This window comes from Nanorana parkeri, unplaced genomic scaffold, assembly GCF_000935625.1.
Source record: "Nanorana parkeri isolate BGI_ZX_2015 unplaced genomic scaffold, ASM93562v1 scaffold446, whole genome shotgun sequence".
Taxonomy (NCBI): domain Eukaryota; kingdom Metazoa; phylum Chordata; class Amphibia; order Anura; family Dicroglossidae; genus Nanorana; species Nanorana parkeri.
This window is the reverse complement of record NW_017306714.1, coordinates 923,002-950,247: the sequence shown is the minus strand read 5'-3', so window position 1 is coordinate 950,247 and position 27,246 is coordinate 923,002. Positions and strand designations below refer to the sequence as shown.

At 41.2% G+C, this 27,246-nt stretch overlaps 1 protein-coding gene across 1 annotated transcript in view; it reads right to left on the bottom strand.

Annotated features, from left to right (window-relative positions):
* The window catches only part of SCLT1 (sodium channel and clathrin linker 1), a 130,203-nt gene that overhangs the window by 48,378 nt on the left and 54,579 nt on the right, over positions 1-27,246 (bottom strand). The window contains exons 9-13 of the mRNA XM_018560293.1: positions 24,305-24,375; positions 23,852-23,942; positions 20,073-20,164; positions 16,999-17,176; positions 8,643-8,741 (exon numbers count right to left, since the gene is read on the bottom strand). Of these exons, the coding sequence (XP_018415795.1) occupies positions 8,643-8,741; positions 16,999-17,176; positions 20,073-20,164; positions 23,852-23,942; positions 24,305-24,375 (531 nt within the window). The remainder of the gene's footprint in view (positions 1-8,642; positions 8,742-16,998; positions 17,177-20,072; positions 20,165-23,851; positions 23,943-24,304; positions 24,376-27,246) is intronic.

Below are 27,246 nucleotides of genomic sequence, written 5' to 3'. Positions count from 1 at the left end.
AGTCGAGGAAGGAAGAACATATACAGCACTACTTGCAGATTCCAAGGGAAAGAAGAGACTCTTCTGAAGAGTGAATCCTTGTGCAAGTCCATAAGAGCTGGCTTATCAATTAATGAGCTACTCATTGTGTCTCAGAGGATGAATAGAGGGTACTGACACCCAAGTACATATTGCTTGCCTGAAGAAAGTCCAACATATCTGTCATGGCAAGGTGAAGAGAGACCAAACCTATTAAGCTTGCAAAGTCTATGAAATTATTCCACACTGTAGAATATATGTGATGTTGAGTAGGTGCTACATTATTCAACAAACACTCTGACTGTAGATGAGTAATCCAGGAAAGGCAGACTTCACTTCCAACCTCCAAGCCACTTAAGGTAGTTCTGGATGTGTTTGGATGTAGCAACTGCTGTAGAAGGTCTGAATATTAAGGATGACTAGAAGATTCTGGGGTCAGAGACAACCAGAGAGGGAACCCTGGACAGATGGGCCACAAGCAAATGATTTCCATCACCGAACCTGGATAATTGTGGGTGCCATTTAGGAACCTGAATCCATTTGGACTGAGGAAACATATATGCAATAGAATATCCATTACTCCATTATCCATTTCTACTTCCTTAGAATGTTCTCTTGACAAGGAGTGTTTGCACTTTGTGCTCTTAGGGATTACCATCAGGATGAGATCTGGATAACTCACTTGCTGCTGATCCACAGGAAACTGCTGGAAAAGAAAACATTAATTGTCATCCAGGGCTTTGTGGCTTATAGTGTCAGCCGGGAAACGCTGGGGAGTTCAGCGCCGTTTTTTTTTGGAGGTACCTCCATCAGCAGTGAGCAGTTCCTACACCTATGGGCAGACACTACATCTCTGGAAAAAACATAATTCAGTCGTTCATCGAACTAATACGGAGGTTTCTTGGATCTGAAAGGCTCTCGGACCCCAAGATGCTGAAGACATTTTCCTCTTGATGGACTGTCACTGACCATTAACCAAAGGGCTGTTGAAGTGATTTGTACACAGGAATCTCTTATTAACACGATCACTGGATAGGGGCATAGATAACAGCTGAAATAGGCTTGCCGCCTTCAGTCACAACCAAGAATCTCATATTTGGAATCATCCAGAACCAAAGCCACAGGGAACATTTTCTCTTTTGTCTGAAGAACCCTGTTGGAAGACTCTTAGCGGCCAATAAGTCCAATGTCACCAGGTGAATTGATTCTGGCAACTTGAGACACCAAGGAGTTGTCCTGTCAACTTGGGATGCCAAGGGGGAGGATAGAGGCATAGTCTGCCTCAGCAAGCACTAGACCACTTTGGCTTACCCCCTTGGCGATCGCTTCTAATTTGATCATAGCCTAACTTAGGATGCCAGAGTAAGAGCATGCTGAACTATCAGCAGAATGCTTGTTCACTCAAGAAGGATGTGACTAGATGTAATATTTGGAAAATGACCTAGGATTGTAGCAAGGCCAAAGGGCAAGTAACAAACCAAAATATAAGTGGAACTTTAGAATGGTGAGCAAGACATTCGATGAAGTACAGGTGTGGAGGAATGTGAATACACATCTGCCAGGCACAGCTTCCTATAGCACGTTGATGGCTTAAGGTGATGAATATAGAGATTCCATATGCAATATTTGGATCCTGATCCATCTGTTTAAATGTTCAAACCATTAGTCTTCAGCATAGTAGGACAAGCTAGTTGTCCTACTATGAAAATTAGAGGAAAAAGGCTTGATATCCTTGGACTGGAAAAGATTATGCGACACCATTGGATATGTGTACTTATAACCTAAGGTTTTGCTTGCACCAAGGATCCTGATGGCAATGAATGGACTGAAAGATGAGAAGAAAATCCTGACAATGTTCGTCTTGAACTCTTAACAGGACCTATGAGCATATACTCTGAAAAGTAAAGCTCAAACCTTTGTAAGTCCCACAACCTGAGACCTACTGGGCAAGTTAGTCAAAGGTGTTGGAAATGCAGCAGCATATACTAATGTACTGATGTCTTTTGAGCTGTAGATGGCGCTGTAGTGGAATGCTGATCCCTGTGTGGATGCTTATCTGTAATACACAAGAAGTTAATTTCCTTTACAATGTTATGTCCATTCATGTAATGGCCTAAGCAAGTAGAACTTAATTCAGCATTCCTCAAGATTGCAGTGTTTCATCTGAACACATAACCAACAAGATGTACCCTCAAAAGGACTTTTGCTTTTCTTGGGAGGGAGTAATCTTGGTTGTTTCAATGAAGAAAGAAGGATTGTGAATTCTTCCATCCCTGTGACATTAGATATTGGTGTGTGTGGTGAGATCTGTACCAACTCAAGGCAATTGCAGTATCGGATGAGCAATGCAGCATATCCATAGCAGCCTCACTATGAAGTCACTGCTGATGTCAATTTATTCAGAACTACCATGCCCCTGACACCTTATTGCCAGCCAAAAGGTCAGTCTCTGTACTTAGGCCAAGTATGGACTGCCCTGACCAGTAAGTGCTATTACTGGGCTAGTAATTGGCAGTTCATAAAGAACATCACCACTGTGGAAGGCTTCAGACCTCCACCCTTCTCCTCTGTATTCACTGCTGCCCTGCAGGGTAAACCTGGCACAGCATCCTGCAAGTGATTGTAGGCCAAGTACTGCTTAAAGGTTGTACAATCCTTGTGATGCAATCCACTGGCTGGACGTGGGATGCTGCATGTTTAGCAGCTGTATCACGGCTTGAAGCGGACCTTTCATCCCATGGAGTTATAATCCAGAAGTTCATGCATTTGCACTCTGAGGAGCAGTGCGGTCAATAGGGCTGAAAAATTTACAAGTCATTATGCCCATGCATTGCGCACTCTTTTTTATTTTATCTTCATACATACCAGACCCTCACCTTATAGGATGTAGCTGGTCTCTTGGGGAATGAGGTTAGGTAATTGACACATGATCCAACCTTACAAAACACAGATGAAACTGAGGATAATGATGTGATTAACAGCACCTGTCAGAACCTGCTAGACACTAACAGCCATGCTGAAAACCTGGAAGCCACATACTCATGTGCTTAGGGTTATAGCACCACAAGCTCTTGTCACTAACACAATGCTGTATACATAGGACCATGAAAAGATTACTGAATTACAGGCAGGATAGGCCTGCAAGAAGCAACAATACCATAAGTTAAATTTAAACATTAACAACGCTTGGGGAACCACAGGTGACAGCAAAATACTCACATGAAAGGCACCCAAAGAGTTAAGGCTCAAGAGTTAGCAAACAACACATTTCTGTAAGATCTAGTTAAGCTTTAGCAGCAGAGCACATGGCAGCAGCCTGCACTCAGCAAGCACCTGCAGGGTAAAGCACCACAAGCAAGCTAATGGATGTTTTAGGCAAATACCTGCAAGATTCAGCTAAGGCATTAGCAGCACCACAGAATCACATATGTAAGGTTGTTGTAAGCACACATAGAAAACTGAAGGGATCTACAGACATAACAGATATTCAGAAAGATTCAGCCAGAGCAAGGCAGCACTGCAAGGCCACAGGAAACAGTAGCACATGTATTTCTAAGAGAAAATGGAGTGGATCCGACTTGTCAGCATGTCCATGCATGTGATCATCCCAGTACAACCATAGTTTGTGATGATGCAGCTGAGTCACGGTTCTTCTCTGGAGTCACAAGGCCAGGAGGCTAAGCAGGTGTTCAACCCGCCGCCATGATGGAGGAAGCATCCGAACATGAAGAGACCCCAAGAGACCATTTCCTGCACCCCAACTCCAAGGCTATGGGGGAGGCTTCCCTTATCAGACTGCATTTAGCCACCTGAACAAAGGGAACTTCGCAACAGGAGAGGCTGAACCTGTGCGGCAGGCCAGAAGAAACCAGCAAGGTGAGGGAAAAAACTCCAACCTATTCTTAGTATAACCGGCTTGAGCAGTGAGGACAGAAAAAAGAATGGTGGCCTTGGGAGGCGGGCTTTAATTTATAGTATAACTGGTCCTGTGATTGGGCTGGGGGCGGAGCCATACCCATTGTATGCTGCCATGTACGGTGTCAGGAAAAACTGCTACATGGTGCAGGGGGCAGGCCACACAACATCATTGACTGCTATGGTGCTGGCAGCCAGGCAACCGAACCATAGAAACGCAAGATACTGTGAGGTCCTGTTGCCTGCAGCCCAGGACCAATAAAGATAAAGCTGGATCGCCAGATAGAATGTTACAGTTGAGCCAAAGTCAGAGACAAAGATGGGGGGACGGGGGACGGGAACTGGGTGCATGAGTTCAGTACAACCCCCCCCCCCCCCTGCATGACTAGTTACATCGCTCGTCTCAGGCAAGCGCTGTCAATTTTATCTCATTAGGTATGTGTCTGCCTGAAAGTAGCATGGACAAATGGTAGGGGGAGGGGGGGGTGTGGTGTCAACAATGCAGCCAGACCACTTAGAAAAATGGGACAAAGTGCTACATGCACTTTGTACCCTGAGGGCAAGAGCAAATAAAGAAAGTTTGATAAGACTTCTTCTTGAACAGAACTGCAGCGAGTAAACTCTGCAATGCCACTAGCTATTTTACCTGCAACGTATATAACTGACCTGGAGAAGATTGTTTATTTTTGCGAAACCAGAGTTGCTTAAACGTTAAGGAAGCAAGACCAGTATAGGCTTTACTAAAGATTTTTCTTTAGTAAAGCCTATACTGGTCTTGCCGTCTAAGGAAGTTTATAGGAAGCTGTGGTCTGGCCATAAACGACTGGTGATGCACAGATTTGAAGCTCCTGTTCTGCATCACACATCCCAACATGTAGGAAGGCAAAATAACTGTCACTCTAAGCATGCCATATAATAACTCACTGCAATTTTAAGCATTTCCAAAACCTAAAATGGACCAAAAAATCCTCAACTAAAAATCCAATATGGAGCCTCTGGTCCTAATTTAACACACATATTCAGACTCAGGCACTCACACGCACTCTTTGACAGATAACTGTCCAGCCATTCCCACACACAATATAGAGGAATAGGGGAAAGTTCTGAATAGGGGAATAAGAGTGGGAAACGTGCTGAGAAGACAAACAAAACATTTCTGTGTAAATTGGTTACCCTCACAGAACTGCCTAACGTACATATGACTAAAATTGCTTGAAAAACTATGGCACCTTGTGTCTGGAGAGGTGAGGCATAACAAGTAAAAGATACAGCAATACCTAGCTGGAGTTGGATGAAAAAGTTGGAGACATAAAAAGGATCCATGACATCAAGCCATGGCTGGATGGCTTTACTAGGATATACAATGTAAAATATATGTTTTGATATCTAAACATGTTTGCAAGTACTTCTTCACTTCACTGATCAAATGGTAACAGACTCCCCCAGATGGCTTATTAGCTCACTGAACAAGGGAGGGAAACATCATTAGTTATGCCATAATAATAGATTTGATTTTGTTACTAAATTTAGATATTAAAGGAGAACTATGAGGTGAGGTACTAGCCGACCTGTGACAATGAAACTGTCACAGGTCGGCTCAATAGATCGGGAAGTGAGCGAACACATACCGGCGCTAGCTCACTTCTCGATCCTGTCACTGCAGAGAGCCGTGATTGTCACTCACGGCTCCCTGCAGGGATTCCCCCCCTCCCCTGTCGGATCCTCCAGCGCTGATTGGCGGAACGGACGGGTGAGGGTACAGCTGGCTCTGCCTCTAGATAGGCAGAGCCAGCTGTCACTCACGCAGCTGGGTGGATCCAGACAGTATTGTCGGGATCCGTCCCGGCTGCGGCATCTCAGTATACCGGGAGCTGTAGCTTTGGGTGAAGGGAGGACGCTAGTTTGTGTCCTCCCGTTACCCTTAGGAGAACTATGGGGAAAGGCCCTGACCCCATAGTTCTCCTTTAATATCTGAATGAAGATTCTTATGAGCGGACTGACACTGTTCCTCGTAGAATTAGCCCAATGCCCAAATCCCATTTTTTGCAGTATGCATTTTCTTTAAACAGATTTCCCAATTTCAGAACAAATGGTTATGAAATCATAGTAGTTAGCTTTTGTGGATATTACTGGGCTATAGCAAACAACAAATACATTGCTATAATTTAAACTTGATAGTATCAGTGGCAAGACACCGTGGGCCTCATTAATCAAAGTATCTGAGAAAAGAACTGTCTCAGACAATCAATCTTGCCCCACTGCAACCAATTAGATGGGGAAAAAAGGAAAATAAAAATATGTATCTGGTTGCTCTGAGGCAAAATAGGAAAAGACACTTTGATAAATAAGGTCCAGGCTTGAACTTTGCCACAGATGGAGAAGGGATTCCTCCCATGCACAGAAAAAAAAACAGATGTTCACAAGAGATGAAAACTAAAATGTACTCTGGAAGGATGGACACACAGTCTATATTGTAACCTTCAGTCTATTTTATTTAATTAGGTAAATTTTTATCTCTTAGAATGAGACAACTTTCCCCCAGGTGAAGGATCAGTGCACAATGCATGTTAAATGAAATACAAAAATAACTATGAACAAATATTCAATTATGAAATGATGTGGTAATTATGTATTAGTATGTGGTTGATGCATTCTAGCCAGCTTTTTGGTTTCCGCTAGCATGATTATATACAGTGGAAAATGCATTAAATACCTGCCACAGACATTAAAAAATGGATGGGCATGCAGACAGTTAAAACTATCCAAATGGTTGACTGCTATTTACCACCGCTGCCCTCAATTTAGTTAGCCCAAGAGAATTTGGCACACTTTGCTGGAACCCAAAAGATATAATAATTGGGCCCAGCTGCAAAGCGGTAGATCTTGTGACAGTCATCATACATCATATAGTCACTTAAACCTGTACAGACTGAAAGCAAGGCATAATTATGTCCTTCCTTTGTTTTCTTATGTGCATACATTTCTCCCTAAAATGTGGATTATTTCATAACCATTCCTATAATTCTTACTATCATACCCCCCCCCCCCAAAAAAAAATTGAATTATAAAGTACAGCTCCACCCACACCCAAATCCAGAAATAGTCGCACTCCATGGGTCTTCACTGAAAGTAAAAGTATTTATTTATGGAGAAAATACATACTGTAAAAGTTCCTCCCCACGTATACTCAACCTCTAACACGTTTCACCATTCTGGCTTACTTAGAGATGATCTAAAAAAACTTACAGAAGGCTGTAAGCTAAACTTTATCTTGTCACAACCAACACTGATTTTGTCATAGAGACACGAAGTGACATATATATCCTGCTAACCTTGCTTTTTAAATCAAAGACATTGTTCTTAGCAGTCTCTGTTGAACTAGATTTCTCGTAGTATACTATACTATGTCTGTGAAGGTTTTCATTCATCCAGGTCATGGTATATCTGTAAAAAATAAGTCAAGGCAACTGGACTTGCTGTATTTTTCTTGAATTCGTTTCACTGGGCATCCAACCAGCTTTCTCAATTATTGAGAAAGCTGGTTGGATGCCCAGTGAAACGTATTCAAGATAAATACAGCAAGTCCAGTTGCCTTGACTTATTTTATACAGATATACTAGACTAGTATAATATACTAGATACCTGGCCAGTTTGTTGTTGAATCTAGAAGTTAGGAAATCTATATTTGGTGTCCCCCACATGAGACACGGGTCCTGTAACACCTCAGGAGAAATGATCACTCCCCTGTGTCCAGACACTATCAACTGAGATAGTCTGCCTGCCAATTATCAATGCTGGGAGTGTGAATTGTAGAAAAGGCTGGAACATGGAGTTCTACAAGGCTAGAATGCTTTTAGGCACTTTTTCTGCAGCCAGGCATCTGGTTCCTTCCTGGTGGTTAATGCACACCAATGGATCCTGATTGAATCATCTTCCAGTCGGGGTGCCCAGCGTCCTAGGGACAGCCAAATCACTCATAATTCTAGAATGTTGATCAGGAGATGCTACCTCACGCTGAAGCAAAAAGGGTAGGAACAGAGTGGGGAGTGCGTGTGTGTCACTCTCCGGCTGATGAAGCAGTTGCTCAACAATCCTTTCCACAGAGAGCAACAGATTAAGGACACAATGGCAACAATACAAGATAGTACCAAAGTGCAATAGTTCCTGGCATTCTGGTCCTTGTGGTATACTAACAAGAGTCAAGAGAGTCTGGCCACACCAAAGACAGTTTTGTGGCTCTGTACCTGGAAAGCACTCTGTGGTCAACTAACATAGTACTTGGATAGTGCCACTCGCAGAGCCCAGTGTCTAAGGGCACATTCCAGGGTAGCCCCACAATTTTTGGTCCAGCAGTGTCTGGTTATGCCCTCCAAGGTGCTGCCAATAATTAGATTAGATAAGGAGAATATTTGAGGAAACGTGTATTGAGTTAAGCTGGACTTTAGGACATGGAAGGGAGCCTTCCTAAGGACCTGCATGTATGGAGAGAGGGGCAGGTGTCAGACTCCCCAACTGGTGGGTGGGTATGTCTTGTAGGCATGGGGGTGGAGGGTAATCTGTATATTTTCCAATGAGAGACCATCACCACTTTGGTTCAAGGAGGATTTAAGCACCAGCTGGAATATTTTTACTTACTAATTGCTCATATGCAGTATGTCTGTATAATAATAATAATAATAATAATAATAATTGAGAGGAGACCACTTTACCTCTTTTCGAGTTCTCATTGCAGCTTCCTGAATTATCTTGGCTATTACTTCCTTCATTTTTTCTATCTCTCCCTGCTTTTGCTTTTCTTTTAAAAGTGCCTGTAAAAGATAAAATGTATTTACCAATCAAATGAAGGTGTATTTTCAATTGTACCTTAACACATTTGCAATAAAATGCCAGTAAATACAAACTATTTGTGCCTCAAGTTTCAGTTTAAAGTAATATGGGCATATAATACTCCTTTATAGACCAAGCAGAAAGCTGTATACAAAATGCATCTCTTATTACTGCACAAAGTTGAGTAAATTGAGCTACAGAATAAACGGCAATATAGAACATATATTGAATATAAAATCTATACAAATAAAATAAATATTAAAGGAAAAGCTGTATATTCAAGTGCATGGATTAAACAGTGCACAGCTATGATTCACCGACTGTATTAAGATATTTGTGTGTTTCTTTGTTTTTAGGTCACATTACCTATATAAAACAGATTTACTTCAACAGAAAAGCTTCAAAGGCTTTGTGGGCAATGTTGTTAATTACCTAATGTTGGACTAACAATGTGATTGGCGCCATTCTCAAAATATCCTACCTTGTGGACATCAGCCACAAGGTGGAGAAGAATACGTTAATCGCATCTAGCTATGCTACTTCTTATCAGCAGTGGATTTTTGGGAAAGTAACTCAAAGCTTGATTTGCCATGATTGCAAACCATCTACTGGGAGGTTCTTACCACAGGGACTGCAAGAGTCCTAAAGAGAATTGTTACGTATGAACATTGTATAAGTTCTAAGGTGTTGCAATACCCAAGCTGTAACCTTGGTTAAACCTGGATGTAAATGGCGCTGATGCCAGTACAATAAAACTCTGGCTAGCTGCGAGAGATGCACCAGAAGGGTCGAAGAAAAACTTGGTGTTCATAAACTGTTAGCCCAACGCATAATTTTTGTATTAGCCTTTTTGATCTTAGTCTTTTGTTACAAGTACTATTTAATATTTTGAATTTTTCAGCCTTGCCAACGCCAAGTAAGATTGGTTCCTGTGTACAACAGATGTCCTTTTAGAAGAATCGTAAACAACATGTGTTCGTCACCTCTGCAGAGGCCATCAGAAAAAAGATTTACATTTTAAAGGACATAGATAGCCAGGTTCCCACCCAACTCAGACTCTATATACAGTATATTGTAGAGTGGCACAGAAATGGAAATTTCAAAAACAAAACCGAAAATGTTTTTTATTTTAACTTTTTCAAATATTTTATATTCATTTTTTATAAACGTTTTAATTTTTTTATATTTATTCATTTTTTATTAAATATTTTTTTACTTTACTTTGTTTTACAAACACTCAGCGATCACTGAGTGTTTGTACAGCTCTCCATCCTGACACGCTGTCACAGGAGGCTGAGCGAGCGGAGCTCAGCCTCCTGTGACAGGCTGGCTGTCTCCGCCCACACACCACTTTGGGACAGGAGGCTGAGCGGAGCGGGGAGGAGAGACGCCGAACGCTCACAGCTCTTTCCTCCCGCAGCGCTCGGCCAGTGAGTTTCTCTCCTCCCTGCTGGGACACAGAACAGCGCCCAGCGGGGAGGAGAGAACGAATGGATGCATCGCTGTATCGGCCAGAAAATGGCACTTTCGGCACTATGCCAAAAGTGCCATTTTCTGCCAATATATTCGGCGGACGATATATCGGTGCATCCCTAGTATATTGTGTTCGAACCATAGCCAGTCAGATCAATGTTGATTCCAATACTCTGTATGGTATTGCTCTCCATGCATGCATGTAAAATAAATACATTTGATTTTTAATATGGCCTAGTTAATAATAGTCAAAGTCATTGAAACCCCTGAGTTTGGGTTTCCTCGACACTTAATTTTCCATAATTATATTTCAAATTGTTCTTTTATGAATTACATTCAAAAGAAAATGCAGTGTGAAATGTAAGTAACAGTCATAGCGTTACCCCTCTCATTAAATGTATCTTTTTGAATGATCTATAAAAAGGTAGCCATGACAAGGAAATGAAGCTTAAAAGGTTTGAGAATCTTCAGTGCCGGGAGTGTTAGTCTAAACATAGGATTCTGATCATCACAGATCTGAGCATTATTTAAGCTTCATTTAGGAAAAACTATGGAATGGTAGGTTAGCAACCAATTAGATTCCATAAATTATGTTCTTGGCAGATAACAGGATAACAGTAAAACCTGATTGATTGTTATAGAAATGTATTACTCCTCATCACACCCACCAAACGTTTCACATATAAAAGTTTATCTTTCAACCTCAAAATCTTAAAACTGTTTTACCAATGTTTTCTACCCTATATGTTAACTGTTTTAGCCCAAGTGAAGCCACAGAAATGTGTATTTATATTGGCAGAATATCTATTGTACATAATACTACTTGCCTCCACTTTCACAGTGTTGATATATGAATGCAATCTAAAAGTGATAATATTGGCAATCTGGGGCCCACACCCATTGCCAATTTAATAGTTCAAGTGTTTTAAATATTTAGAATAAAACTTTCAGATTTTAAACAAATACATGATCTTGTGTTGAAAAGGTATGCTTGAGAAATGTGTGGATTTTTTATGCATTTGGTTAGTGTATTCGATTTTTAATATCGATGTAGGTTTAGAATGGATGTTGAGCTAATAAAGCTTTTTGTTAACAAATATTGAATCCACTATGGTGGCCAATGCACTTCATAATCAAATAGACCTTGTCACACACCCCCTTCTTCCGAACAAAACGTTTATGTGAGGACACTTGTAATAAGAAGGGTGGTTGGTACTCATCTATGCAGCATAGAGCGATGGGATGGCAGGAATTGCATTTCCAATAACAGAAAAATATATTTTAAGGCATTTCCAAGTGCAAATCAGTTTAAAATCATAATATACAGTATAGAACTAAAAGAGGAATACAATGTGTATGACCTCAATAGGGCTTACTATAACCAAATCCCCAAAACCTAAACTATATGTCAAGACAAAAGCTTTTTTTCATGTTTTGGATAGAGAAGGGATGAATTAGAACTCCTGCTGACAATTTCACCAGACAAAAAGTAAGGGGAAAAAAATCTGCACTAAGGACACAGAAATCAAAATCTGGCAGGGTTTCTAGCCTGCTCCTATACACTAAAGAAAATATCATTTTATTAATGTCTGTACTGCTTTTAGAGAGTTCCCATCAGTTCCTGCGTTCACAACAGGACCGGAAATGAGCTTAGATCTTTATAATGGAGCCCCAGAAGAGCAGCAAAAATCTGACACAGTTCTAAACACTTCCATATGCTATTCAAACTCAACAAAGCAGGGTTTTTGTTCTCATCATAAAATGATTTTACTTGGAGTCCATTGAGGGGAACATGAATTCATATATGGTTAGGGTATAGTGCCAAGAATACCAGCATAATAATCAGGATAACTATTTGTACAATCAAGAGAATATGCCTGGTTGGAAGCTGAAGCAAGAGAAGAAACCTGAGGTCTTTCCTCAATGGGCTCTGAATCTATCAAGAAAAGAGGACCTAACCCTAGTTGGATGAGCCCCCAGAAGTCAGTAAGGTGTTCCCCCATGCCTTTTCAGGACTACTTACAGCAGGAGGCTAGTGTGCTCTGCCTACTGACCATCTGGGGAGACACTGGATCATCATCCGACGAGCTGGGCCTGTTGTGCAGGGTCTGAGGTATACATAGAAGCATAAACTCCTCCTCTAATCAGAGGCTACTAGGCGAGAGGATCTGGTGTTCATTGAATCTCACCTGAGGGGATCGATATGCATGAGGTCAACGCTCACAGTATTCTCCAGCTCATAGACCAGACTACTTTTCCTGATGCAGGAAGGACTCCCAAGAGAGAAACAGCCTTGATACTGGAGTGCTTACCAGTGACCTAAATGTGAGACTGTGTAGACACACTAGGGACTACCTGGTCCATGGAAGCAGACTGCTAAATACACTAAATACACAATTGTGAAAACAACGGCTCGAGTCGGATGAGAAGGGTGGAAAAAAAATATTTTTTTTTTAGAGAAGGGTCCCCCAACACCCGACACTCCTGCAAGAAAGGAGAGAAGAGAGACACCCTTTCTGATGATGATGGTCTTAAATAACTACTTACTGTGGACCTATGTAGGGACGTGCTTTTGCTGCTTGTTCAGAATAAGTAAATACTTTAGTGTGTCTAATCTGGGCACAGATTCACTTCAAAAAATTGCCTAAAATAACAACTCTAAACATAGCTCTTAAATTTATCAAAGCAAAAACGATTAATACAAAAAAATTGTAGTATTATAGAATTAAGCATGTAGAATACTACACTATCATGTGGATAACTGAAAATGTCCAGAAATCTGACTACTTCTTTATTGGAGAAATATAGAAGAGTATGGTCATTTTTGGAGTTTTCTTTTGTTGCTTGGTGAAAACAACTATATCAGCACCCGGGGAAAGGCTTAGAGCAAATGTGCCCACCGAACTGGTTTTTACATTTTCTACGACCTGAGACTGTCCTAAACATGAATGAGAATATGGCTTCATTTAGACATGTATTGAGGCCAGGTCCAAAGCTAGCAATGGATGGTAAGTGGGAGAACATTTCTAGGCATGAAATGCACTAGAGCAGTGCTAAGGTGTGATTATACATTTAGGGATATCCAACTATATACCTGCACTCTGCACTTTCCTGTATTAGGAATAAAAAGGAAGAAGGAGCCTTACTAGCAATGCAGCTTTTGAACTAGATCTGAGCACACATGTGACCATTGCAGTTGCAACTACTTTGATGATAACTTGGTGAAGAGATTGGTAGAAAACATAAATCTAGCAACAGAGTTCAGAAACAAATAAAATACAGTATTAGCTTACTTGCTGGTAGGCCAATTAGATGAGCATTAAAGTAAAGGCGATGATGCATATTTAATGTACCAAACCTGAATGCACAGACCACCCACTGCACAGATAATAAATTACAAGTCAAATTGAATGCTAAAAATTCTCTATGCCTAATTTCCGATGTTCTGTTCAACCAGGAGTTTATAATGCTGTTCACAGGGAAACTAGAGAAATGCAAGCTTTGGGTTCAATGATCCAAATGACTACAGAATTTTCACACTACTTAGCTGAATCCAGCTTTATTCCTAAATGTGCCCTCAAGCAAACCAGTGTAAATGCTTACCTGAACAGACCCCATCTGGTTGTGAGGCCTTTTTATGCAGCTGCTGGATAACCAGGGCATTTGGATAATGAACACACTTTTAACGAGAATACTTGAGGCTGAGGTCAGCTAGAGAGCTTCAGACAGAAGCAACATCTGACCTCCTTTAAACAAGGTTTAATTTTCTCTTGGGTGAGAGCCAAAAGGCTGGTGTGCAACTCCTGAGTGATAGCAATTATATAAATTGGAGTGACACTAACATAAGATCTCATGGTAGGAAGCACATTAATTATTTAATTAACTGCACAGTGTCAAAAGGCATCAATTAATGTACCAAGTGACAAAATATGGTGCAGCCGACAAATCAGATTACCCAAGATGTCTAGCTAGTACACAGAGTTTACATCTGTCATTTGTTTGGCATATAGTTCCCTTATCATAAGCATATACTGTACATGTCCTTTATACAGTATATAAACACACATATATAGATAGATAGATATTGATATATATCTATCTATATAGCGATATATATCTATCTATGTATCTATCTATAGATATATATATCTATCTTCACAATTCAGGGAAATTCCAGGTCTTAGTTGTCACAAGCACATTTGTCCTCATTGGAAGATTTTCCCTAAATCTTGCTCTGGGGACGACTCTAACATTCTGCATTTCCTCTAAGTTTCTTTCTTAGTGACAATGGTCACCGTCACAAATAAAGTGGTGCATTTCCCCAGTGGAGAAACAAACTGCAATGCTAATATGACAAAGGGTCTATCCCTCCCCTACTCTATCCAAAACAAAACATTTTGCCCACAGATACAGTTTAATTTAACTTTGGATTTGAAGCTGGCCACATATATTGCCATGGGATTGTACAACCTACAACCACATTACCCAATTTAGTTAACCAGTATGTATATATACATCCTACACTAAAGTGATTAATACCAAGATCACTGCTTCTGCAGTGCTACCGAAATTTTACATGCAGGGGATTGGGCGGCTGTAGAGCCACCTGATCACTTGTTTAGTGCTGAAAAGTGCGCCACTCACATTGCTCTGGTAGCGAAGTGGGTAAATAGAATTGTACGGTGATCAGAATGTGTATGGGTTGATCTAATGCATTTACAAAATTAGGATGACCTAATCAGATTTAAATCTGACGACACGTTTCATTTTGATTGTGACCTCCTTTGAATTTACCAACAGCTATGTGCGTCTTCGGACTGATATAAAACTAATACATTGTTTAGACAGGCCCCACTACTAATACGTTATTGATAATTAAAAAGGAGACAGAACACATAATGTACAATTAGATTGTAATGCATGTGTCTATTTCAATTCCTAATACAGGAAAGTGCGGAGTTCAATGTTTTTAGTAATTTATTATCATTGTGCTATAGGTATGAGGCACTACATGTAATTCAGTGGTATGTGACACTGCGAGTACACACAGTGATAAATGAGAGGGGAAAAGTGGGACAGAGATATGTTGAGACAGGAGAGGAAGTGAGCAAAGACACAAGTGAGGGGAGGGAAGTGTGGGGCCAGCAAAACTACTTAGATGTACATCCTAGCTAATCATAGTTCCAAACATGGTGGTGCAGGGAAAGAAAGGATTTATCAGTACATTTGACAGCTAGAAATCGAATAACTATACAACTGAATACTAACGCCAGGTGCCTACAGGTATCTAAAAAAATCTTATACTTTTTGTGTTGCAGAACCCCCCCGCCCTAAAAGTGGGAACTCACAGTATCCAAATACTGAAAATTTAGAGTTGATAAACACCCCCAAGGCATCTCATTGTACTAGGTGGGCCCCAGAAGCCTAATGAGACCTCCCCAGCACTGCAAGCCTTAGAGTAGTCATTTCTGAAACCAATAAATGGCATACCCTAGATGCCCATCCCTGTCATCAGCAAGGACTGGATTTAATTTACATATTTTAATAATATTGCCCCTGTATTTTTTTCAAATTATGCAGTTTGCTATGAATATATGTTACCCTGCGGATGTTGACCAACAAATTGATACTGGAGCAAAAAAGGAGATGAGGCCCCCCAAAAAACAAGGACTGGAGTTTGCACAGGCACCCAATCGTGACAGATTGGTTGGAGGCAGCTTGAATGGTATCAACAATTTTTTATTTTATTTGAACAGAGTAAAGCAGTGATGCACTTTCTATGCGTTTAGTGGCTCTATCGTGCCCACTTCCTCAGGATAATGATTGGGAATACTGGAGATAGTAGATCTGCCGAACGTCCCAATGTGTGTCTTTACATGCCTCCAACCAATCTGTCAGGTAAATCTGCAAACTCCGGTCCTCATTTTTTGGGGCTTACTCTTTTTCTACTCCGCATCAGGTTCCAACAGTGTTTTGACTTAGGATCATCCGAACTACACCCTGACAAACATCGAGTGCAATCACTTGTGCGGGGACAGAAGTATTCCCCACAATCTTTTCTTCCACGGTTACCTGACTATTTATGAATTTTATACTGCTACACTCAGCCTTCTCGCTAACCAAATTGTTACTGGAATCACTTTGAACTGCCAGTCATGCATAGTCTTACCAAACTGCATAAAACTCAGGAGAAAACTGATGCATACACAGAAGATTTATTTTCACATGCCTGCTTACAAGAAAACAGAATAAAAGAAAACAGAGTACTATCTAAGCAAGGGATAAGCAAAGCAGAGGCTCATGGCAACACATTTTACTATAAATGAGCTCTGTGGTATGTCATTATTACGTACATTATATTACAGAGTGGTAGTAGGCACATTTTTTTGCATGAAATCAACATTAGCTCAGGTCGAGTTCCCCTTTAATAATATGATTAAAAAAGAGGCTAGTCTGAGTTATATAAACTAGTGGACAGTTGACCATAAGTACAACAAGATTCCAGCTGTCCTTACTCTACTACTGCTTAGAAAAAGTCATATTATACATGAATGCCATATTGTCACAGTAGTTTTTTTCTGTTTTGCTACAGAACTAAAAAATGACCCCCATTCCTATTAAAGAACGAGTTATTAAGAATTGTCCTGAAGCCACCACATAGGGAAAAACATGATTGCTTTCCAACTCCCCCCCAGCTCTGTTTAGACAGCACTGCTGAAGTTTCTAACATATTATACTAACTCTGACATATATCCAGGGTCTTACCTGGCTTTTCACAATGTTGGCTTCCTCTACAATCTGCATACTGTCTCGCACTCTGGAAATAGCTTCATATTTCTCTTGTTCCATTTCTGAACATTTTGCCTGTAGCTCCCCGATGTGTTTTTCCAATTGTGTTTTTTCCCCTTTTAACTGTTCTGCATCTTGTACTGCTGCTTTCAACCTTCACGGAAAAAATGGAAAATGAGGTTTATGAACACAAATACTCAGATCAAAGCAATGATATAAGCAACCATGACAGAGCCAGTCTGACCTAGATTTTACAGAGAACGCTAACTTTTTCCCTTTAACCAGAGTACAACTAGTGTAGTTTATAAATTGAAATGTGACAGGTCATGTTTAATGCTTTTTATTACTCACTTGCCGTTCTCTGATATTTATAAGTAGTTCACTCATGAATCAGACGCAAGCATCAGCATTCCAAGTATCAGACAAGGTCACATATAGAAAGCACATTCAATCATATAAACTGTGGCTGTGACTTCATTTTTACAAGGATAGAATACTGAGTAGAAGTAAAGTAGCTGCTCAAAAACTAAGCTAAGTTGGAAGAGACATTATACACAGTATGTGCTCCTGGACACTGGACCTTTAGTAAGAACTGTCTGAGCTTCACAACAGAAACTAAACATATTCAGTATGGACGTACAGTATGTACACAGGACAATGCCATTGTATAATCCTGCTCTCTATCCTGTCAGAAAAGCTAAGACACAGCCCTACCGGAGATCATTTTTTCCCCTAGCAATAAAAAAAAAAAAAAAAAAAAAAAAAAAACATTCATAAAAGAGGTTTTGAGACAAGAGACCTAAAGCTGACCACAAACCTTCTGAGATATGTTCTGCAAAAGGTATAGGGCAGGGGTCTCAAACTCAATTCACTCAGGGGCTATTGGACAATTTTTTTTCTCCCATGAGGGCGGCTTGCCAAATTTCATGCTTTAACTAGCTTCTTGGATGTAACTGGGCATGTATACACGTCCTGTTAGTCCCACCCACTCGTGCACGCCGCGCAGGAGCGGAAAAGACACATAATTTAAAAACCGGCAGCGATGCCTGTCAACATACAAGCGATCCGCCGGCTATAGAGCCGGCGGATTGCTTGTATGGGGTCCCGGTATGTGCTCCCCCACCTCACGCTGATCCCGGGCTCCGCTGTGCTTGGTGCGAGCCCGGGACCAGCATAGTGCCTCTATGCGTCTGACAGGGGATCAGAGGGAGGTCGGTTCACGATCTCCCTCCGGTCCCCTCTCCGCTGTCAGAATGCGGAAGTGGTGTATATTACATCACTTCCGCGTTCTCGTGTCACTCTCCAGCTTCAGATGCTGGAGAGAAGCTGATGAAGCAGATCGGTGCTTCATCAGCTTCTTCAGGGGGGTCCTAGGTGACATTAGGGGTCTTGGAGACCCCTGATGTCTCCATAAAGAGGACCTGTCACTTCTTTTGCTATCACATATGGGGGTTTCTTAGCCCCCTCTGTGATAGCAATAAAGTTAAGTGAAAAAAAAAATGTTTTAAGTTACACAAAAAAAAGAATAAAAAAAACACAAATTGTTTTTTTAAAGTCCCCACCCCTACATACACGCATGTAAACATGCGTCAGGTGCGCATACCTGCGAAAACGACGATTGCGCCCATTACGCTGCACATGTTACATATCGCCGCGAATGTCGCAGTGAGAGCAATCATTTTAGGGCCATCAATCACTGATAACACGAAACTGATGAGCTGTAAAAGCTTTTAAAGCGTCGCCTACGGCCAATTTTGGGTATGCTAGTTTTTTTGCGATATCGCGAGTGCGCGCAATTTTTAAGCTTAACATGTTTGGTGTCTATTTACCCGACGTGACCCCGTCTTTTATATTTTACCAAAAAAGTGGGTAATATTAGTTGTTTTATAACATAATGTAAAATAAAAGGGAGAGCGATTGATTCCTAAATCGCATGTAAGCGAATCACATACGATTACATGCGGTGTGCAGGCATTCACATGCAGCAGAGGTCACATGTTGATTAACTTGAACGGTTGACAGTTGTCGCTTGTTAGGCCTCCTTCACACCTAGACGATTAAGCTGTTTTCGGACATTTGTCGCACATTCCCCCCACGATTTTGCTTTGAAAAGCGCACGAAAACCACGGTTTTCAATGCATATATGTCTGTCTATGGGGTCAAAACAGTGTGGCATCCGCCAGAAAATAGCTCCTGCATCTTTTTCCATGACAGGCGATTTCGCACGCGCGACGCAATGCAGAGGTGTGAACAGCCTCCATTGACTTGAATACAGATCTGTGTTTTCTGCGATTCCACACAGCTAAATCCACGCAATAAATCGCCTAGGTGTGAACCAGGCCTAAACGCCAGGGATTGCTGCTGCAGGAAAACAAGTTCCTGATGCAGTAATCCCTAAACGCAAATGGGGCCTAATACACACAAATACACAATAATAAACTCCCCCCCACTGCACACAAAAAATATCACACCCCCCATTGCCCGTCCCCCCTTATCTGCTTACGCTTTTGCAGGGAGGAGGCTGTGAGGAGGCACAATCCCTGGTGATCCAGTGGTTGATTAGTAAGGTCTGCACCTTTGGCTGTGCAGCCTTACTAATCCCTCCTTTCGGATGGCTGGCCGAAAGGAACCGAGTGCCGGCACTGACAGGAGCAGCTATGCAGTCTGCATCCGACAGAGATAGCTGTAGCTGCTCCTGCAAGTCAGGTACGCGATCTGTGACCATGTACCTGACTTGACAGCTGGCTGCGGGCAACAGAGTACCGGATCGCAGGAGCAAATTGGCCAGGACTTGAGACCCCTGGTATAGGGGATCTTTAATATTTTAACCAGCAATATTAACTTTGCATTAGTTTTAATTTCTCTTCCAGAAAAGAATCTGCAAAACATTAGCCACATTTATTCTCATCACTGGCATTGTGCTTTATCAATCTTTTTTATCTATATAGTATAAAACCTAAAGCAGTTACTCAAAACATGCCTATTAATTAAAGCAGAGCTAGAGTCAGCATGAACATAAGACTATTCATATTCAGTATAACAGTAATTACCTGATTTCTAATTGCGTTACTGCAGTCTGGAGCTGTTGCACCCGTTTGTCTGATGTTTCTTCCTTGCCCCGGGCTGCCAACACCTCTTCTTCCTACAGAGCACACAGAATAGCTACAATATAACCCATTTGTAGTACTAACAAAAGCACCTGTATCTCTTTCCGCTCATAATGAGCTGGGGACATTGCAACAAACATCATTACATATACTGTACATTTTCATAGCTCCGAATGTTTACTTATTGATTTTTAGAAGTGTCTCAATTATGGCTTGAAGCATAAAGACGCACATAGACAAATCTCTTCCATTTTTGCTACCCCTTTGGGGGCTATTGCCAGCAGTGAAATATCCACTGGCTTATCAGTAATGAGCCAGGGCACATGTTGGATCAAGATTTCACACAGCTACCATTATAGAGATATTTTCCCAGTGTGAAGTCCAATATGAGCAAACAAAAAAAAGAAAGAGCATTTTAGAGCAGGAAAATACAATAATCACTTAGTATACTAAATAAATGGTTGCGTCATGAAAACAAGTTGGATGAAGTTATTGTGACCTAGAAACATATTTCACATTTTAGGATTTTGTGAGAACATGTATCAGATATATGGCAGTGTATGAAATATAATTTGACCTCCACTTGGCAGTTTCTGCAAGATCACATTTTCACCCCTTTCTTTTCTACATCCTTTTGTTGTCACTAATTACAACATTACACTAAACAAGTAAACAGGGATGACACCTTTTGCGTTATGCCTGTGAAGGTTCTCATTCATCCAGGTCATGGTATATCAGTAAAAATAAGTCAAGGCAACTAGACTGTCTGTATTTTTCTTGAAGACGTTTCAAGCCGAGCTTGAATAGAGGTGGGGGGTGAGTCGCCGCTTCCTGCACAGCAATAGCCCCCCCCCCGGACGGACCCGCCGCTCTCAGCGAATCTGCCACTCCAGGCAAACGCCTTGTTTGCCTAGCGGCAGATACGCCCCTGGGTGAGACATCTATTGTCTGCCACATACAATGCTGTTTTAACACCTCTCTCTGGGCAGGTTAATAACACCTCCTAGGCTCCAATTATGCAAATGCAATCAACACCTGCTTGTGAATAACAGATTATGTGGATTGGAGTAACATTCACCATATTTATTCCCAGATAATTGTTTGTACAAGTCATTCTGAATTGAGAAAGCTGGTTGGATGACCAGTGAAACGTCTTCAAGAAAAATACAGCAAGTCCAGTTGCCTTGACTTATTATTTACAGATATACCTTTTGTGTTAAGTTTTTGGAAAAAACACCTATGCAAGAAGATTCTGACCATCTACAGTCATATCTCACAGGCCAATGTGGTAAGTTGAAGCACCAATGTCCTGTACAATTAGGCTGGCCATACATTGTTTTTTTTAGGTCAATGGGGCTGACCAAGAAAAAAAACTCTCGATTCACTCATCCATGCTAACAGAACTGCAGCTGATTGACTGCAGGCACAGTTGGCCCACAATTGTTCACACTGCTACTTTTTTTTCTCCACAAACTACTTTTGAGGAACACGGAATGGGGAAGGGGCGAGTTGGGCGTATAAGGTATTTGGAGGGAGGGTTTGGTTTGTGGGGCCCCACGCTGGTCAGATTTGGGGTAAGCCAGCAGGAAATTAGACCTGGCATGCCTCCTGGCTCTTTGAGCGCCTTTCTGTTCATGGTAGAAGGGGTGAATCCCTAATATATAACCTTCTAAAACATAATGCTAAACCTAGAGTGTATGTAAAGTCACTTTTTGTTTTGTAAAGTGTAAGTATAAGGAAAACCCCGATCAGATAATTTACTGCGGACTGTGCACCTTCGGAGAAATTTATCATTTAATGTCTCAGAGATACAGCAGAAGCTAGAAGACATCTTCCTATTGTAAACTGAATTCTCATCTTAGAGAGCTGTCATAGGAAAATGTGTCCCAATAGGAGGATTTTCCCTCCAGTGACAACTTTTGTGTGGGCAACTTGACAGTGGTCAACTGGACAAATAGAGGGGTGCATCTCCCAAGTGGGGACACATACAACAATAAAAACCCTAACAGGGGTTTTTTAACTCTTGAAGCCTTACGTTACCTCCTAAAATGCGAGAGACTTATCGTACTAATCTTACTAATTAATGTCAAAAGTAGTTGCAATTAATCCCCCATGCCCTGCATTGATCACAATGACCCAGATCACAGAGGCTAAAAACCAACTACTTTGTGCAAATGTGGCTGACATTTGTGAAAGGCATCTGCATACTTGCTCTAGAACAGTAATAACCCCCCAAGTAAATGTGAATATGTCCAGCTTCACCTCTATGGTACACTCTCTCCCCTGTCCTGTTAGAGGTGGCCTAGCTAAAAGACTGCCAGAATACAGAGAGATCCAAGCACTGTGTACTTCTATTAGGTGAGAAATTATAGTTCCTCTAAAACCAGCTTAGATAACCTACCACAAGATGGTGGAAGCCTGCTGTCATTAAACTATGACCACATTGTCCTGGATAATTGTCAACAAAAAAGCTATCCAGTTTTTGAGTTAAAAGATCATAATTCACCACCCTTTTGGATCCCATAAGGGCAAAGTTTATAAAGCTCACCCATGGAAATAGCCAGGCTCTGGGAAACTGCAGGGACCTAATCCTTTTCTTTTTCCATTCCTTACCTTACTTTTTTTACTGCTCTTATCTTGCTCTTACTTGTTCTTCATTATATCCTCTTTATTCCTTAAAATTCAAACAATTCCTGACTGTATACCCCAAATAGCAAACAGATTCCAGTAGTGTAAGAATCAACTCTCCAATATACTGTATTTACCATTGAAATCGATCTGATGAAAAGGATTTGGAATATGCAATTTTTATTTACTATTTTAAATAAAAGCAGGGAATATGAGCTACAAGCAGTAAAATGTTTAGTTCTATTTTGAAAATACAGTAAAAAAAACAACATAAAACCAGCCTGCTGACAAAGGAAAAGAGGACAGACGTAACTGCAAATAATCCGAATCTGCTGCCAGAACCAGATCTGTTATATGTTGCACTTTCAAACTTTGTTATGCAGAGGACAAAAAAAGGAAAATAACTTACTACAAGGACAGATAGGGGTGGGAACATCTGAGCTACTCCACACAACGCCCGATCACAAGCATATTAGTTTTAAAGTAGAAATGTGGCCAGGCTATGGAAAATAAAATTTCCTTAACAATAAAATGCTTTAAATTTAAAACAAGTCCTCCCTGACCTCAATGCCTGCAGACACTGCTTCCTCAAAATTCAAAAGAGATGCAGTAAGGGCATGTTCATCGCACGATGCCACACAAATCACCTCCCGTGCGATTACAGTGCTGGAGGTCCATTTGAATGGTACCCCAAACATACCTCACCCCCTGCAGTGCGATCACCACGCCGCAATGCGTGGCACCACAAATAAAGCACGCTGCAGTACAGTGCGATTGAAAAAATAGGCCAGTAGGGAACAAAAGGATCTACTGAGAAGAAAATAAAAATGAAAGTGTTTTATTCTCAGAACTTTGAGGATGAATTACTACAAGAAGCCTGCAGCTACAGAGGTCTGTGAGGGCTTGTTTTAATAAATGTCCATAGCTTGGCTACCGTTCTACTTTAAAACAGCATATTTTGCAAACAATTGTCCCATGTGTGACAACAAATTACTGAACGGTAAAATTACACTTTATCAGTATTACAGACCTAACACATACAATGATCACTCAACATGTGCAACTAAATAAAAATAAACTTAATGCCTGCTTACTCTTTTTTTTGCTTGGCTCTCCATAGTTTCCATTATTTGAGTCAGTTCTTCAATCTTCATAGTTGCTACTTTTAAGTCCACTTTTGCCTGCCTGTCAATGCATTTTAGATTAAATAAAAGGAGCCACTGACATACATTCATCCAGTCAAAATGCATTTGCACAGTATCTCATAATAAACTCAAGATCACAACACTGTGGGAAAGATATTTGTGCAATGCATCATTCATGACAGACAGCATCATTATCATAAATACACGTTTATAAAATGTTATTAAAATTGTCACCCTACAAGGACTGGACATGCACTTTCATATTCTTGACTACACCATGCTATTCCCTGTGAACAAACTAGTTATCAGCACTCTGTTAGTGTGTTAAGTGGATGCTGATTTACAAAACACTTTAGAGAAATAAAATTCTACAAAACACATAGAAAAATGCACAACTGGTACCTGAGCTGCTTCTGTAGCTGGTCATTTTCTTTTTGCTGTTCATTCACAGTATGTAGAAACTGTTGGTTTGTCTTAAAAAAAAAGAAGAAAAAAAAAGTGACTATCTGCCTTCTGAACTACAACTCAACATCTGAACAATATAGCATCATCATGGCTTGATGGAAGCAATGCATTAAAAGGGCCTCCTCTCTGGTCCCCTCCCCAGACCTCTCCATCCCAACCAAAAGCACTACAATCAGGCCTATCAAACCAGGGTGCTCAGAGTAATCCTTGATTCTGAGCTTTCCTTTCAGCCCCACATCCAAATCTTGCCGCCTCAACCTTCGTAACATTTCCAAAATTCATTTTAACAAAGGGCACTGCAAAGCTTCTAATTCACTCTCGCTTCGACTACTGTAACTCCCTCCTTGGTGACCTACCACTAAACAGGCTATCCCCCCGTCAGTCTATCATGAACACTGCTGCCAGACTCATCCACCTTACCAACCAATCAGCGTTCCCCCCTGACAATTGCTCCACTGGCTCCCACTTGCCCAACGTATAAAATTAAAAATACTAACAATAACCTACAAAGAATTTACAACTCTGCCCCAACCTACATCACACATCTCATCTCAAAATAACACCCAAACTGTCCTCTCCACGCCACTCAAGACCTCCTACTCACTAGCTCCCTCGCCACCTCCTCCTATGCACATCTACAGAACTTCTCCACAGACTCTCCCTCCTCTGGAACACCTTACCACAATCTGTCGGCTTATCATCAATGCTGTCCACCTTTAGGCGATCCTTGAAAATTCAACTTTTCAGGGAGGCCTATTGCACCTCAATATAACTGTCCTTTTACTTCTTTCATTAAATCATCCCCCAAAAAAAGTTTCAAGAACTATGGGGCAACCTTTTTTGCCCATAGTTCTCCTCATGGTCATGGGAGGACATATATTGTGTCCTCCAGCGACCCAAAACTCAGTATACAGTGGGCTATTGCCAGCTATATGCTGAGAGAGCCGCAGCTGGGACCGATCCCAACAATATTGTCAGGATCCCCCCTGCTGGCTGATTGAGCCAGAGCCAGCTGTGCCCCCCCCCCCTCCTCCGTTCTTTCCCCCAGTCAGCGCTGGAGGAATGAAGAGGGGAGCAGGGGGAATCCCTGCAGGGAGAAAATCAGAAAGTCAGCATAAGCAGTGTGTTTTAGCTGACTTCTTGATAAAAAGAGCCAACCTGTGACAGCTTCTTTGTCACAGGTCGGTGTGGTATTGTGTGGCAATCCCACAGTGGAACTGGGGGTTGTAGTAACCCAGGACTCTCAGCCAGAGGGACTGAGCAGTTCCAGAAAACAAATTATTTTGCTGGGAAAGAACTGGCTTTGCAGTTCTCTCCAGAAAACCTGGATTTGGTATGGGATCCTGGAACTGGGAGATTTCAAAGAGAATTGGGAGGGATGAAATCTCCATTCCTGGGTCCATGGTTTAGTAGGGGCCAACACCTGTGCATAGCCCTTATGGAAAGGGTGCTGGCTAATGCTCTGGGCTCCTGCTGGGAAGAGGGACAGGTTGTGTCCAGGAGTCAGGCGGACGCCACCTAGAAGCCAGAGTGAAGCCAGGAGGTTGTGTATGTGTTGGAGGTGCCTGGGAATCAGCCAACGAGGCTTAGTGAGCCTGGGACACACAGGGGATGTGTGGAAGAGTCACATGCAGTATATGTGACCATGCTGAGTTGGTGAGACATGGTGATACAGTTATTGACTGCATGCTGTTTTGCTGACGAAAAGCTACTTTCTGTTCTGGAAGCAATAAAAGACTGTTTTGTTTTATGCTAATGTGTCTTTAAAACTGGTCTTTGAGCGCTCGCCATTTGTGCTAAATTCCCCAAACATCACAGTCGGCTTGACTTATGGGGATGAGTGTTTTTCACTCACCCCATAATTCTACTTTAATTGCATTATCAAAAACATCTCTAGTATGTATTCCTATTACAATGCTGATGTTAAAACAGGATAGTATATGCTGGGACTTTACAACTCCTTTAATTATTGGCCATTCACTGTGTTTGGTTTGTGTCTGCATGTTTTCCTGTGTGCGCCATTGTGTTTCTGTGTGCTGCAAACAGATGAAGCCACATGACATGAAGCCTCCTGTACATTACTGGTTTACTTGAGCAGAGAAAAGGTGGAAGTCAGAACATACACCATGACATAGTAAGAGATTTTTTTTCTGCATTTTTATTTTTGAAAATGATCAAATATAAATTGCACACTGAGCCAATGTCTTCATTATCTTAGCGTGAAAGTTGGTGACAAAAGTCTGTCATCAGCCTTACATCTATTATGTGTGATTAAGCCCTAAGGTACCAGTAATATGTGTAAGAGGTAATATCATATCTGGAGAGCGCTCAAATGGATGCAGTGCAGCAAGATTTCTTACACAATTTTTTTTCTTGCCATGAGGAGCATAATGTTATACTAAGAACCGTGTATCAACCCACCCTCCACCTTCATGACTTCCACACACAATATAAAAAACACACCCACAATTCAAATTAACCAAGGGAAGAGAGAAGCTGAGGATGAAAGCCGCATATGATTCAGAGCTCCTGCAGCCAACTAATCAGGCACAGTCACTGCATAACTGAATCACCTTGATGGCTCTCCTTCTGCCAAGAAATGGAAGTTAATTCACAAAGCTAATGATACTAACAGCAGCCTTAACTTCAATTATTTCATTCACCCTAGCTTATAATAATTGAAAAATAGGTGGCAGAAAACAGAGACAGTGTTTGAGTGACAAAGATACTCTGTAATTGTATTTCACAAGGTTCTAGCAAATGTGTTTTAAGTTGTAAATATGAAACATACAAAATAAAAAATAAGATGAATCGTATGCTTGGATAAGATAAGATGGTACATGAATTGTTTTATTCTCAAACACATTTTGGATAAAAAA